This window comes from Anabrus simplex, chromosome 8 (genome assembly GCF_040414725.1).
Source record: "Anabrus simplex isolate iqAnaSimp1 chromosome 8, ASM4041472v1, whole genome shotgun sequence".
In the NCBI taxonomy this organism is placed as follows: domain Eukaryota; kingdom Metazoa; phylum Arthropoda; class Insecta; order Orthoptera; family Tettigoniidae; genus Anabrus; species Anabrus simplex.
Window position 1 is genome coordinate 208,728,065 of NC_090272.1, and position 16,812 is coordinate 208,744,876.

At 41.1% G+C, this 16,812-nt stretch overlaps 1 protein-coding gene across 1 annotated transcript in view; it reads right to left on the reverse strand.

Moving 5' to 3' along the window:
* CAP (Cbl-associated protein) overlaps positions 1-16,812 on the reverse strand; it is an 822,384-nt gene that overhangs the window by 616,606 nt on the left and 188,966 nt on the right. The window contains exon 2 of the mRNA XM_068228905.1: positions 13,117-13,268. Within this exon, the coding sequence (XP_068085006.1) occupies positions 13,117-13,268 (152 nt within the window). The remainder of the gene's footprint in view (positions 1-13,116; positions 13,269-16,812) is intronic.

Below are 16,812 nucleotides of genomic sequence, written 5' to 3' on the forward strand. Positions count from 1 at the left end.
AAAGATAATTTATGGCAATCATCAGAAATTCATATCCCTGCCAACCTGCAGCTGTGAAATCAAATTAAAATTTAAACAATTATGCAGCAACAGTTCATATCAAGTTCAGTTAGTATTGGCATGCATTTAACAGCTCGACCTATCGACTGTGTACTCTCTTGTTGCCCGTGTTAGTGATTTACAAATCCGGACCAGAAGATATTTTTCACAACACAAAATTATGCCGAAGGATAAGAAGGAGAAGTTGTTTGTACTTTCAGAAGACATCAAGATGCAATTTATCGAAATTGATGGCATCATTCATCGCCGTGCCATCTGCGAAGTAAATATTGCAGAATAAACCACACACCCAGCACAGCAGACATGTAAAGAACATTGAAATTTGCAAGTCGAAACCTAAGCAAACTACTCTGATACACGCCTTCGCTGCAGAATCTGCAGTTCAGTGCGGATCTTGCCATGGCATTAATCCAGTCCACAAGGTAAACATATGAAGCATTTGATTTGCAAGGAAACTGCGGAAGTGATTTCATCAACACCTTTCATGCACCGTTTTGTATGTATTTTCAGAACCCCCCCCCCCCTTTTCTTGCCATACTCTCCACCTTAAAATCCTTCCCCTAATCATAATCATCATCATTTTAAAGTTTGTCCTGCCTAGTCGCAAGCTCCTCTATGTGACTGGTAGCAGTGGTGGTTGTGGTTCTGGTAGTTGTGGTTCTGGTGGTGGTGGTGGTGGTGGTGGTGGTGGACAACTCTCTCTTATGGGACACGGGGTGTGAAATTTAGGCAAAAATTATCAAAAGATCGATTTTATGATTTTCCATCATAGATACATCTCTGGCCTTTGCGGAACGATTAGCGATATTTTTTCCGTACTCCCATATTTTTAAACGTCTACCGCAGGTTTTAAATGTCCAGCGCGTGGGCCTGTAAACGCCCTCTTCTGATAGATATGCCTAGCGAGTGTACATCTCTTATTTTCAAGCTTAAATCAAATTTCTTTAGAGTATAAGGGAATGAAATGTTCAGTGCTATTATAGAAATGTCAGGTATGGACTCTAAGATATCCACAAGTCATCTGTGTGTTGGAGAAAGAAAGTACCACTATAAAAGAGCGTTCATAGAAAGTAAATCGGCTAAGGTAAGGGGAAAGGCCATGAAGGACGTGAACATAGATTGTAGGCCTCGTAAATCTGAATCCATTTGGGATAGTAGAAAGCCAAGAGAGGTTCATTCGGTAGGTTTGAGGGTGAAGACGATAGTGAGGAACCTGCCATTAGTACGTTGAAGCAATTCTAGGCTCACCTAGGGTCCCACGTCGTATTCTGATTTAGTCGGATGAGAGAGCTTCGTAGTGATAAATAATTCTCGTCGAAGGAAATTTTCACTATTGCAGCGTCTCTAAAAATCTGTTAACAGTTGAGGGGGGTAGTTTATCGTAACTGTTTCTTCTCATATGCTAGTACGACGTTGTCAGTTTTGCGACACCCATGTTACTGTTGCTCCCAATTACTTATTCTCGGGCTGCGTAGCCGACGCAGTAAAGGCGTGCTCGGTTCACACTGAAGGAAGTGGGTTCGAATCCCCATCTGGAAGTCGAACTTTTAGAACCGAAATTTACACTTCCGGGAAGATACGTGGCTCTGAGTTTCACTCAGATTACAATAAAAATGAATACCAGATTATTTCATGGGGGTTTTCTGGATACACTGTGCAATGTGGGAATCACAGGATACGAAATGTTATCATTCTTGGAGATGTTCCCGGCAAGAAAGGTCGTGGATGAGTTCCTCCCCCTCCATGGTCAAACATTACCATGAATATAGTTCGGCTCCATGGCTAACTGGTTAGCATGCTGGCTCTTGGTCCAGTGGGACCCTGGATCGATTCCCGGCAGGATCGCGGATTTTAACCTGCATTGGTTCATTCAGATGGCTCGGGGGCTGAGTGTGTAGGACTCTTCACCATTAGAATTCAACACAGCAACGGCTCCATCCTCACAGCCGCGCAGGTTGCCTACACGGCGTCAACTCGAAGGAACTCCACTAAGCCTCTTCGGAGGACACACGCCATTATTATTATTATTATTATTATTATTATTATTATTATTATTATTATTATTATTATTGTTATTATTATACCAAGAATATAACTGGACTGAAACTCTCTGGTTCAGGAGGTCTGGCCGAGGACCACAAGAGATAGAGAAGACTGAACAATAGATCCCTCGGAGATCACGATCCTAAGAAGAATAGGAATAAGAATAATAAGAATAAGAGAGAGAGGGAGAGACTGTTAACCTAGCGTAGCCCTTGTAAGGCAACTCCTCCGACGAGGGTGGACGGCATCTCTCGTGTATGGCATATACGTTGCAGGGATGTTGGGGACAGCAGAAAAAACCCAGTCCCCAAACCAACGGAATAAATAATCATTTACGATTAAAATCACCGCCCCAGCCTGGAATCAAACCCAGAGCCCTCTGAACCAATGGCCATTACCGTCATCTTTCAGACAAGGAGCCAGCTTCCATCCCACTCAGAGACGAAGTTAAGGACAGTCGAAGGCAAGAGTCTTCATGGCCTCTACTTGCATTTCCTTCACTATGACTTACTCCAGCTAAGCTGTACTATCACTTGCCGAAGAGTTACTTGTTTAAGCGGGGGAAGAGAAATGCAGGACTTGGCGAGCTGCAAATGATGCACGCTATATCTGACAGGTCACGCTCTCATTACGCATCAGCGGCAAGTAGCTGAACTAGATTCCCAGCTTCTGCGGACTCCCTGTACACTCGAATACACAAAAACTGACAATCGAAGAAGTTAGTTTTAATTCAAAATCTTTTTCTTTCAAATGTGGTGAACATACTCTAGAGGCGACAAGGATTCCAGCTATCACCCCTTCAGGCAGCAACTACTCACCATTTACGAATATCCTGACGTTTCCAGAATGTATACAATTAAATATTTCATTGTCGGTAATTTTTGGTGCACTCGACTGTATCGTCACTAAAATAATTATCAAATTTTACTTTGGGGAAATCAAATTATAATAAATATCTTTCAAGAAATGAAGGTGATTTTCCGTGGTTTCCCATTTTCACAACAGACTAATGTTGGGACTGTACCTTAATTAAGGCCACGGTCACTTCCTCCCTATTCCTAGGCCTTTCCAATCCCATCGTCGCCGTAAAACGTATCTGTGTTGGTGCGACGTAATGACAGTTGCAAAACAAAGAAACGTTTTCGACAGACCTCTGTCTGGAATTTGGAGTCGACAAGTGTAGTATTCAGTGAATAGAAATGGGAAACTGAATCAGGGCATGTGAAATTATCACGAATGGAATAATCATTCTCAAACTATTATGAGATTGTATACCTTAAAGTTGTTAAAAATTAAATAATTGAAAAGGAGGTTCAACCTATTCAATACTTAAAAGAAGGAAATGCAGTAATCACATTCCTATTTAAATGGGACCGGTTTCGACCTTAGTCCAGGTCATCATCAGCCGTAAAAAGATGTACAATGTTTATGAATATTGGAGGTCAGTTTCACACTTTGATAGGCACAAAGACACGACACCACATTCTGTATGCACAAAGTCACAACACTATCAATTAATATACGAAGTTCAAAAATAACTAGAAGTCGCAGACGAATAGATTTGTAGTAGAAAGCCGCCAGCTCCTGGTGATCAGCGCGGCACATTCAAGGTCATGCGCTGCGGTCGAACGCCAAAGTAGAGTGGAGACTGTTTTTGAAGGTCTAGAATTTGTCACGGTTGCGGGAAGTTAAGTACGTATATAAAAATATACAACGCAAATCAGAATAATTGAGTGAGTACTTGTACTCCTGCTATGTTCTTGGAAAACAGTTGACATTGAAAAAAACAATTGTATACCTTACTCATGGCTAAAAGTTCACTGTATCCCCATGAAAATATTTACTAGGTTTAAAATTATTTTTTTTTGCTAGGGGCTTTACGTCGCACCGACACAGATAGGTCTTATGGCGACGATAGGATAGGAAAGGCCTAGGAGTTGGAAGGAAGCGGCCGTGGCCTTAATTAAGGTACAGCCCCAGCATTTGCCTGGTTTAAAATTATGACTACCTGGCTAATTATTAAGGAATTTTCATTGATTATAAGATGGTTTGAAAATTTTAGGATCCAGGTACGGCCGAACGGTCGAAGCACGGCGAATATATTGTATATTGTATGTAAAGAAGTGTTATAAACGATATTGCCGATATTAAATGTTCATATAACTATTGGAAAGGGCAGACAAAACAATATGACTACAACAGGCATGTAATGGAAACAAGAGAGGTCCACCTATTCAATACCATACAATGTTATAAGATAAATTATAACATTTTATTATACTTAGTACCGGTTTCGATGCTGGTGTGCGTCATCATCAGCCAAAAATAAGAAAAATATACATTGACGAGGTTACAATAAACAATGCATAAAACATACACAAATTTTACAAAAATGACAAAACCGAATTAAAAACAAGATTCATAAACATTAACTTATGACCTAAACCTAAAAATAGCACCACTACTGGCAAAAATGAGTGCAATTGGACTAGACAAAAGAGTGACTGAATGGGTTGCTATATTTCTAGAAAATGGATCTCAGAGAATTAGAGCAGGTGAAGCTTTATCTGACCCTGTAATAATTAATAGGGGAATTCCTCAAGGCAGTATTATCGGACCTTTATGTTTTCTTATATATATATATATATATATAAATGATATGAGTAAAGGAGTGGAATCGGAGATAAGGCTTTTTGCGGATGATGTTATTCTCTATAGAGTGATAAATAAGTTACAAGATTGTGAGCAACTGCAGCGTGACCTCGAAAATGTTGTGAGATGGACAGCAGGCAATGGTATGTTGATAAACGGGGTTAAAAGTCAGGTTGTGAGTTTCACAACTAGGAAAAGTCCTGTCAGTTTTAATTACTGCGTTGATGGGGTGAAAGTTCCTTTTGGGGATCATTGTAAGTATCTAGGTGTTAATATAAGGGTAGATCTTCATTGGGGTAATCTCATAAATCGGATTGTAAATAAAGGGTACAGATCTCTGCACATGGTTATGAGGGTGTTTAGGAGTTGTAGTAAGGATGTAAAGAAGAGGGCATACAAGTCTCTGGTAAGACCCCAACTAGAGTATAGTTCCAGTGTATGGGACCCTCACCAGGATTACCTGATTCAAGAACTGGAAAAAATCCAAAGAAAAGCAGCTCGAGTTGTTCTGGGTGATTTCCGACAAAAGAGTAGCGTTACAAAAATGTTGCAAAGTTTGGGTTGGGAAGAATTGAGAGAAAGAAGAAGAGCTGCTCGACTAAGTGGTATGTTCCGAGCTGTCAGCGGAGAGATGGCGTGGAATGACATTAGTAGACGAATAAGTTTGAATGGCGTTTATAAAAGTAGGAAAGATCACAATATGAAGATAAAGTTGGAATTCAAGAGGACAGACTGGGGCAAATATTCATTTATAGGAAGGGGAGTTATGGATTGGAATAACTTACCAAGGGAGACGTTCAATAAATTTCCAATTTCTTTGAAATCATTTAGGAAAAGGCTAGGAAAACAACAGATAGGGAATCTGCCACCTGGGTGACTGCCCTAAATGCAGATCAGTATTGACTGATTGAAAAATTTTGAATATACGTCCTCTTGACAAAAGTCCTCTGAATCTAAAAACATTAAAACCATGTGCGAGCAGATTAAATTGAGCCGAGGACGAAAAACCAATGCTTCACTATCATAAAAGTCCAAGAGAATTTGTTTTTATTTTGTAAGAACACATGTATAAAAGGTTTTCTTGCTGAACATCCACTGAGCATTAGAGTAACAGGTACAAGAATTAAGAAACTATTTTTCTATTGGTTAAAAATGGCGTAACCAGTCAAAAGGCGTAACAACTTCCAGTACTAAACAAGAACATGAGAGAACTTCAGACAGTTCAATACGGAATTAATATGAAGTTTTTAAACGTGAATACAACAGGCATATCAAGACCAGTTATCTGACTTGTTTATAACGAAAGCTACGGAGCAGCACGGGTCTTCTAGTTATTTGTTAATAACTTTGTAGCAAATTAACTAATCAACTTCAAAATGTTGTGTGGTGGTCTAGCTTATTAATATACGTACGTGTTTTAAATTTTGTTGTGGTACGTGATAAATTGTAGAAGTTCCAAATTTCACTCATGTCTCCCCTTAAAGATAGGCAAGAATGTACTCTACCCCTATCCCCAGAGGGCAGTGAACTGTTCATCTACTCACAGCCCTCTATAAATACTCGCAAAACGTTAGTACAGCTGCCAAGAGAACTGAATGAGGCAGACGGCTGTTAGGAGATACAGGAGCCTCGTTTGGACTCAGATGGAGTCCCTGATAACGTAACTGCGGTTGAAGTAAACACAAACTGATTTAAAATGCTCATCATAACTTCTTTTCTTCATGAATAAAGGACGTAGCTCCGACTCCCCCTTGCGTTGTTAGGAAAGTTAAATTGTATTTCCTACTTGCCTTTGCTGGGAAGGAAGCAAGGTACGGCGCATATTAAAACCATTTAACGTACAAAAGCGGAAATGTACTGTAAACAGTTTAAAACTTCAATCAGCAAGATGTAATCTAGGACGAGGGATCTTGTGAATATTAGAGCTTTATGACCGTGCTCCTAGAACAAAGTGAAATTATATAAAGAGTGCTTAACTCTCTACAGTACTATATACAAATTACGAAAGCAATTACAATTGCAAACTCATTCCCCTGTTATTCCATGATAATATTAGCTTAAAGTTTGTTAATACGCCCTTACTTGTGCGCGAGTCTTTTTTCGGGCTTTTTTAGAAGTAGATGCTAGTTGCTTTACGTCGCACCGACACAGATAGGTCTTATGGCGACGATGGGACAGGAAATGGCTAGGAGTGGGAAGGAAGCGGACGTGGCCTTGATTAAGGTATAGCCGCAGCATTTGCCTGGTGTGAAAATGGGAAATCACGGAAAACCATTTTCAGGGCTGCCAATAGTGGGGTTCGAACCTAATATCTCCCGAATACTGGATACTGGCCGCACTTAAGAAGTAGATGAGTGCTTCAGGTAGGGCTTAATTTGGGCCGGTACACCGTACCGCTAATTATAAAAGAATTAGTTTCAAATTATTTACCTCTGGGATAATCAAATGATCATAAATATGTATTTCAGTCCGACTCGTTGGCTGAATGGTCAGCGTACTGACCTTCGGTTCAGAGGGTCCCGAGTTCGATTCCCTGCTGGGTCGGGGATTTTAATCACTTCTGATTAATTCTTCTGGCTCGGGGACTTGGTGTTTGTGTCTGTCTCAACACTCTCCTCTTCATATCCACACAACACACTACACTACCAATCACCACAGAAACTCGTAATAGTGATTACATCCCTCCATATAGGGTTGGCGTCAGGAAGGGCATCCGGCCGTGAAACAGGACCAAATCCACATGTGCGAGCAGTTCGCACCCGCGACCCCACAGGTGTGGGAAAAACGTTAAGAAAAGAAGAAGAAGATAAATATGTCTTTCAATAAATGAAATTGAAGTAGATAACGATTAATTTATTTGCACCTAACACATCGTTTCCGGGATACATCTGTATGGAATGGGGAGTGGACAAGTGTAGGATTCAGCGTATCGAAAGGGAGAAAGTGAGTCAGGACCTATAAGCTACGACGAATGAAATAATCCGTTTTCTAGAGTGTGATGAGATGAGGCCTCTCTGATAAAAGAGCCTTCTACATGTCGTTCAGTCATGGCCATCCATCAACACTTCACGTCACAGCCTGAAAAATCACATTGACCACCTGTACTCCAACGCCCGTCTCCGAGCTCTCGGTCATTGTCATCCATCACTAATTCACTTCACAGTCTGCACGGTTGCTGCATTACATGGCGTCACCAATTTTGTATCACTAATTACGTGACGTAAATTTTTAGATGACCCCCCACCCCCCAGGCCATTAGACACATCATTGTATAAATTGCTAAACGGATTCCAGGGGTCTCCATACATGTTACAAAGTGGTTGTACACTCCAGTACTCATGAATATTCTAGTGTAATATTTTTATTGTTTTCCTCATTTACTGGTTCAGATTTTGTCTATGTAGTCCCCAAAAATCCCGTCATTTTGTGATTCCCGCTTAATTAACGAGGTAAACTTACTAATCACTTTAATCAGGAGTAACTCAAAGGCTTAATTTGTGCCCGTCAATAGTTCTTGCATTTATCAATGTTCCTACGAATTATTCTGATTGTCTGCTATTTGTTGATGCCTTGTAATTATTCAAAGCTATTTCAACCATTGACGGCTACAAACATCTTCAGTTAGTCCTAAATAATATAACGGACTGGACAAGAGAAAATACATTTTATCTAAACATTCCAAAGTGTTTATCCATGTCGTTCGCTCGTAGTAAAGCACTCACCCTCTTCACTTACAAGTTAGGGTGCGATGACCTGACAGCCGTAACAGAATGGAAAGACCTCGGAATATTATTGGACCGGGAGCTTACATTCACTCCTCAGGTACAGAAGCTGGTCGCCGAAGCATGTACAACTTTAAGATTTGTGATAAGAAAGGCGAAGCGATTTAAAAATATGAAAGAGTGTATTAAGTTGTCAGGTCGTGGTCATGTTCAGGCCGTAAATGGAATGCGCGAGCATGTGAAAAATGCATGTATATCAATTCAAAAGTGTGTGAAAGAAATACCTGACATGTGTACATAATAACTGAAAATCCACATAGGATTTCGTATAACGAGCTTCTGCTAAATTTAGAAATGGTGAGTTTAAAAGATCGAAGGCAGAAAGATTTGGTGAAGTTCACTTATGAAATAATAAATTCGCAAACTGATAATCCTCATTTACTTTCCCTCCTGGATTTCAATAAAGAATTTAGTTTAACATTTTAAAATTAAATATTAGAATGTCTGCCCATCTGCAAACTTACTGAGGCAAATAAGTATACTCAAGCCAGGACAAGAGTTCCGTAGGGTCTGGCCATTAGAACTCCTGGAAGTTATGTTACTCCCCCTACATCACGTAAGAGTGGGCTAGACGACAAATTCATTCGCATTCTAACCTATTACTGCATAAATATCCGGCATTTATGAGCTTCCAGCTTCTTCTAGGAGCTTCCTAATTGCGAGCATCGACAGCTCTCCGGCGATAATATCCTCCCTGCGGCTGGACCCATCTACATTATCGCAACTGCGCCGTAATTATCATATCCCGTTGGCATTAATGCCGGCCAACCTCCTCACTCGACCGTTACAGCCACATTCTTCTTGTGTCTTCGTTACGCCTGTTTACAGAGCACGTTGGAACTTGTTAGCTTGATGATGGTTTTCCTTTCTTCTTCTCCTCCCAGAATCTCTTCATGAACTCGCTATGCTGTTTCTTGCGTTCTTCCGTCCATTGTTTCCCTGTGGTTCTTTTAGCCTTTTCCGTGAAAGTGTTGTTTGCAACCAGAGTTCCAAAAACCTTACGATCCCTGATGGTATCTTCTGTGGTGTTCATTTCTTTTAAGTACTGCTTTATTTCCTCCAACCAGCTGATTTTGACATTCTTTGAATTAATTATACCAAGCATATTATTAGGCTAATATTATTATTATTCTGCGCGAAGGGGTCACTTAGGACCACGCGGAATCAACATTTGTTGAGCTTTCCTCCTTGCTCAGTAGTTCTTCACTTTCATCGATTGTTTAATTTCGGTTCCTCTGTGGCCAAGTGCGTCGTGTTGGGTTGTTCTCGTCTTAGTCAAATCCCCTTGCGTGAACAATTTTCTCGATTAAATTTCTATCCTTCAGATTTGGCATTCCTAATTCAGTGAGGTCTTTCTCTACTTGCTTATACCATTTCGATCTCGCACGTTTGATTTGCAAAAATATGTGTATTCGATAAGTAAATCTGCTGGTATTCATTCTTTCCAAATGTCTTATAAATTGAATTGGTCGGAGTCTCATTGTATCAGTAAGTTCAGATATTTTTAATTATATTTTCGAAATGGGTTTCGTACGGGCCTTCGGTTCAGAGGGTCCCACGTTCGATTTCTGGTCGGGTCAGGAATTTTAATCGCTTCTGATTAATTCTTCTGTCTCGGGGACTGGGTATATGTGTCCTTCCCAACACTATCCTCATCATATTCAGACATCACACTACACTACCAACCACCACATAAACACGCAAGGCCGAGCTCGATAGCTGCAGTCGCTTAAGTGCGGCCAGTATCCAGTATTCGGGAGATAGTAGGTTCAAACCCCACTGTCGGAAGCCCTGAAAATGGTTTTCCGTGGTTTTCCATTTTCACACCTGGCAAATACTGGGGCTGTACCTTAATTAATACCACGGTCGCTTCCTTCCCACTCCTAGTCCTTCCCTGTCCCATCGTCGCCATAAGACCTATCTGTGTCGGTGCGACGTAAAGCATCTAGCCAAAAAAAAAAAAAAAAAAAAAAAAAAACAGGCAAGAGTGATTACATCTCTCCTTACAGGGTTGGCATCAGGAAGTGCATCCGGCCGTAAAACAAGGCCATATCCACATATGTGTGACGCAGTTCGCACCCGCGACTCCACAGCTGTGGGAAGAAGCGGTACCAAAAGAAGAAAAAGCAAAAGCAAAGTCACCCCCGTACAGGCAATGAAGGCCCTTGGAGGAGTGGAAGGTAAAGGCTTCCACCATTGTTAACCTCGGCATGTGATGGGGTAGAGTGGTTAGCTCTACGCCCGGCCGCCTTTGCCCCCAGGAATTAACCTGGTACTCATTTTTCGTGTAGGCTGAGTGAGTCTCACGGCCATATGCACCTCCGGAAGTGGAAATCTCGTTTCTTAAATTTCTACGACTTCCTGACGGGGATTCGAACCCACGTCCTTCCGGGCGAACCGAGCACGCCTTTACCGCCTCGGCCAGGCAGACCCTACCAAAACAAGAAAGAATTTCCAAATTAGGTTTGGGGTAATGCATTCCATTTTTTATACTTGGCCCTAGTATTTTGCTTGTGATATACCTTTTTATAGTCTCTAATTTTCCCTTTAAAAATTATGATATAAATTGAGCGTTTTTGAGCATAAAGAATTTCAGGTTTAACTACTGTTAAATTGTACTGGCTGGTACACCTCTACGCCGCACATTTGAATTTTCCGCCTTAAAGTACTCCTCTACAGGAGAACCTGTGAACTTAAAACTGGATCTACTTAAATTTTTCCTCTGAAGATGTCACTGTGTGAATTTCGACTTGTTTTTGTTTACTATTTATCAAGAAGTGTGGACATTCTCTCATAGATGTCTCTACCAAAAAAAAAAAAAAAAAACTATGATCATGCACCCTGGTGCGAAGTGAAGTAACTTGCTTGAAGAAATTTTGTACTCATAAGTTTTTTCTTTACTAAATTTTGTTCATTCATTCTTGGGTTGGCAATATTTATCTTTTCCTTCCGCCAGTTTCGAAGTTAACCAATCAATAATTTCTGTAATTAATGTTCAGCCAATCCCGTATTTCTTCTTAGATTTTGTGTGCCTTTTGATGTTAACCAATAAAACTCCGTGGGTGTGTATTCATCATTCATGAAAGGTCTCGAATTTTCCCCGAGTGTATAAAAAATGCTGATTTTCTTGTCTCTCGGCCACTTCATCAACATCTAACTTAGTGTATGGACGTGTAACAGGAGGCGGGAAGCGCCTCTTTCTCCACGCAGTGGTTCTTCAGTAAGGTAATGGCCGCTTAACATCTTTATTTCTTGCTAGCTCAGCAGTTTAACCCGCGGGGAAGGTCCGAAACCTTTACTATGTAACCTTTCTCTATAAACATGTAAATTTCTTCCAGTTTATGTAAAAACTTCGTATATCTTTAACTGTAAATCGGGGATAGAGAGTGCCTTACCCTCTCGAGCTCCCCTTCATTTTGATTTGAGGTGACTACATTTTCGTAACCGATTTTCTACTCTTCCTTCATGTGTTAAATTTATTTATTATACGAGTCAACTCCATCGTTTGGGAATAGCCCCTGTTTCATCGGGCTGGTGCCTCTTAGGTTTTAATAAGTTTCATGTAGGAGTGCGAAATCACGCCTCCATTCATCTTTGCATTTTGGGCCATTTACTTAACCTATTCTTTTTCTAGTAAGACCCAGTAGGTTGGGTATAAGATACCCCCGTTTTATTTTGTGTAAGTTGTGCTTTGATGGCAATTTAGTGTAAAGCCTGGTATTGCCCTTAATAGGCTTGGAAAACTGAGAGCGGGTCAGCTCTTTTATGTATTTGGATATGTGCCTCTAGGAGGCTTGACATTTGCTCGGTGGGAGCAAGTGCTCCATGTTATTAGGGGTTTTCTGCCCTTTGGTAAATATGTGTTTGTGAGCTGAGAGCTCAGAAATGGTAAAAATTGGGGCTTGAAGTCCATATTGTTAAATGGTCTCTAAATCTTGGCTTTTCCTGCTCTTGTACCTGATTGTCGGTTATTTGTTGACTTCTTGTTATTTGTTAAATTTTGAAATTCTATGTGGAAATTGTTAAGTTTTGCTATTTTCGAAAATATAACCTTTAATTAAATTTTAATTCATATCTCGGCCTTGTAGTTAGACCCATTCACCCCGGCACCTTCTTTCACCTCTGCTGTTCCACAGATACCTCGGAACATAAATAATGACGAATTTAACTGTTCCAGGGCAAGCATTTTTTTGGGTTATAAACATTCTTTGTGTGTTGGAAAGCAATTTCCATTTTCTGAATTCTTGAAGCTGTTGGTTTATTCTCATTGCTATTTTCAGTAATCCAGTCACCTAAGTACTGAAATTCCTTTACTCTTGCAATTGTATTCAGATCAATGGTAAGTTCAGGTGGAGCAGGTTTGATATTTGTCATAAATTTAGTTATTTCAAATATTATTATTTATTGCGATTATTACACAGTTAAGAAAGCGAATACATTCGTAATTTGCCAGAACAAATAGATCTTCTGATCCTACGTACAAATGAGTTAGACGAGATCACTGATAAGCAGGCAGATTCAGAATGTACTGTTTTAGTTAAGAAATTGAAAACTAGTGGTTGTTTGGTATTATACTCACTCATTTAGGCCAAGGTGTAGTGTCTGACCGGCGTTCCTCAGCAGCGCATGCGCGTCGCTGTTGGTGATTGTGCGTGTGGATTGGCCGTTAATAGACGAGATTACGTCTCCTTCTCGTATTCCTTTCTGCGCTGCCTTGCTGCCAGGGTTCACCTGCAACAAAAACAACAACAGTGTTAATCATTGAGAACGAGAGAACGCAAAGAGGTACATAAACAAATGACGACCTTCAGCTTCATTTCCGTTCAACTCTTGATCCCAAAGGTCACTAAAACGACTTCAAGAACAAATACAGAGATAAAAATGACCACACACACACACACACACTAAAAACTGATTCACAAAGCCATTTTTAAATACTCGTTGAGCTATTCCTTACGCCCTATTGCATTTTAGACCGGCTGCTTGGTCATCATAGCAGCCTTCGGTCAAAAGAAGCCCGAGCTCGAGCTGGGGATTTTAGACACTTCTTGTTAATACCTCTGGCTCTGGGACTGGTGTTATGTATTCAAGATAAGTTCATTACTAAAGCTCGGGTGAGTAATTAATTCACTCTAACTGCACAACAGTTCTGCTATGAGATTTGCATAAACAGTAGGGGTCCAGCGTTTTAGAACCCCTGGAATTTATGTTACTCGCGTTACATTATGGATGAATGGGCCACACGACACATCCTAATAGGAAAATTAGTTTCCATGCTAACCTATTAAAGCCTAAACATCCAGACTCTATTACATTCTGTCTTATTTCAACCGAAGTAAAGTTAGTTATTGAGTCTCATCATTTCATCAATATTGACAGCCCGCCTCGTGGTCATGATAGTTAAGGCATCAGGTCCGTATGATCTGACATCGTGGTTAGCTGGTTGAACTCCCTTTGGTAAAAACAAATGTCACCATCAGAATGTTGGCCGGCAGGGTAGGAGAAGTGGTGATATACAATTTTTCATTACATGATTGCGTGCCAAAAGTCTGGGTTCAATTCCAAACCTGACGATGGTGATTATTCCGTCGGATGGAGACATTAAGCCTTGAGCATAAACCTTGGTACTCTTGCTTATTATCATCATCATCATCATCATCATCATCATCATCATCACACTCAGACGCGCAGGTTAATTAGAAAGACCTGCACCAGGCTTCTTCAGAGGCCACACATCACATCACATCACATCACATCACATCACATCACATCACATCACATCACATCACATCACATCACATCACATCACATCACATCACATCACCTCACATCACATCACATCACATCACATCACATCACATCACATCACATCACATCACATCACATCACATCACATCACATCACATCACATCACATCACATCACATCACATCACATCCCATCAACATTGACAACATTACAAACGCAAGGCTGGTTCCATGGTCGGATAACACCGAAGGCCGAAATAATTATATTTTACAACTTATTTCACATGTGGATTACTTGGATGATCACTTAAGATCAGTGGTTATCAGCGGGTTTTCCACCCCGAAATTCGGTAGCCTACGTATGCTGTAAACATTCCAAGTCTTAGTGATATTGTTGGTAAGAGGAATTAAACTGGAAGGTATTTAGAAAAAGAAACAAGAAAAATATTTGAGACCTTAAACAAATAATGTATTATACAGGGAATTTCTTGGCGTACAGTAATATATTTGAGTTGTTAATGAGAAATTTAAGCTTCTCATTTCTCACACGAAGGTACTACGAGTCGTCGTGAAACTGAAAACAAACACACACGCACTTCCTGTTCAATGGGAGGAAGTGTCTAACTTTTATTGCCCTTCTTGTCTTCATCTATACTGCTTTCACGACTATTACGGACCTAAGAGAGAAACGAGTACATTTAGATTGTGTATTTATCCCAACGTCCGCCTCTGCGGTGTAGTGTTTGGTGTAATTAGCTGCCCGGATTCGATTTCCGGCTCTGCCACGAAAATTTTGAAAGTGGTACGAAGGCTGGAACGACGTCCACTTAGCATCGGAAGGTCAACTGAGTAGAGGGGGGTTCGATTCCCATCTCAGCCATCCTCAAAGCGATTTTCCGTTGTTTCCAACTTCTCCTTCAGGAAAATGCTGAAAAGGTATCTAACTTAAGCCCATGATCGCTTTCTTTCCTCTTCCCAGTCTATCCTTTACAATCTCCCCTCCCCCCACAAGGCCCCTGTTCAACTTAGTAGGTGAGGCTGCCTGGGCGATGCACTGGTCCTCCTCTACAGTTATATCCCACGACTCAAAGTCTCACGTACAAGGACATGGCCCTTGAGGCGGTAGAGGAGTGATCCCTCGCTGAGTCCGAGGGGAAAACCAACCCTGGACCGTAAACAGGTTAAGAAAGAAAGAAAGAAAGAAAGAAAAAGAAAGAAATTTTCCGTCTATTCTCTTTTCAACACTTACGGACCTGAGAGAAGAACGAAAATGCATTTAAGCACTTGAAAACGTTTAGATTGTGTATTTATCACAAGGGGAACTCTTAAGAAAACAACATGTTAAACAGATCGTCAATATACAAAAAATAACTTTCACGGCGCAAGATAAAAAATTTCTCGAGGCGCCGGGTATCGATCCCGGTACCTCTCACATGCTAAGCGAGCGCTCTACCATCTGAGCTACGCCCCCAGTTGCTTGTTCCAACTTCTTTTAGTGGTATGTAATTTAATTCATGAGCCAGAGTGTCTATAAGCGTATGTAGGTTAGTAAGTGAAAGCTCTGTACGAACACACTCCGAGACGACCCAGGCTGAGAGCACGATCAGTCTGGTAGTCTGGAACTTGTCTTTGACGAGACAACAGTAATCAATTACTTCATTCATTAGTTAGGCCTTAAGTTAAGGCACCAGCCCTTCTCTTACATTTAACCACATCAAACCATCTCATATTACAATATTATCTGCAGATACGTCTGCCTCTGTGGTGTAGTGGTTAGTGCGACTGGCTGACGCCCAAGGAGGCCCGGGTTCGATTCCCGGCTCTGCCACGAAATTTGAAAAGTGATACGAGGGCTGGAATGGGGTCCACTCAGCCTCGGTGGGTTCGATTCCCACCTCAGCCTTCCTCGAAGTGGTTTTCCACGGTTTCCCACTTCTCCTCCAGGAAAATGCCGGGACGGTACCTAACTTAAGGCCAGGGCCGCTTCCTTCCCTCTTCCTTGTATATCTCTTCCAAAATTCCCGTCCCCCACCCAGGCCCCTGTTCAGCATAGCAGGTGAGGCCGCCTGGGCGAGGTACTGGTCATCCTCCCCAGTTGTATCCTTCGACCCAATGTCTCACGCTCCAGGACACTGCTCTTGAGGCGATAGAGGTAGGATCCCTCGCTGAGTCCGGTAAAAAAGCAAAACCCTGGAGGGTAAGCAGATTTAGAAAGAAGATCTGCAGATACATTAACTTGATCGAACCGTCGCCGTGATCTAACAGACTTGCATTACACTGTTATTCCACTCACACGCATAGACAAATGCTGACGAGTAATGGCAAGTACAGTAGAAGTGGAAGGGCACACAATTTGTGGACTACAAAAGTACCCAGGTTTGTGTGATATAGTGGGCGGGGATATACATCAAAATTGGAAAAAAAATTCGAGATATTATTGAGGCAATCCATAGCCTAATTAAAAATATGTATGTCGGAGTGTAGGGATGTATAGAGGTAGATCCATCTGTTAAGATCTCATCCCGAGGT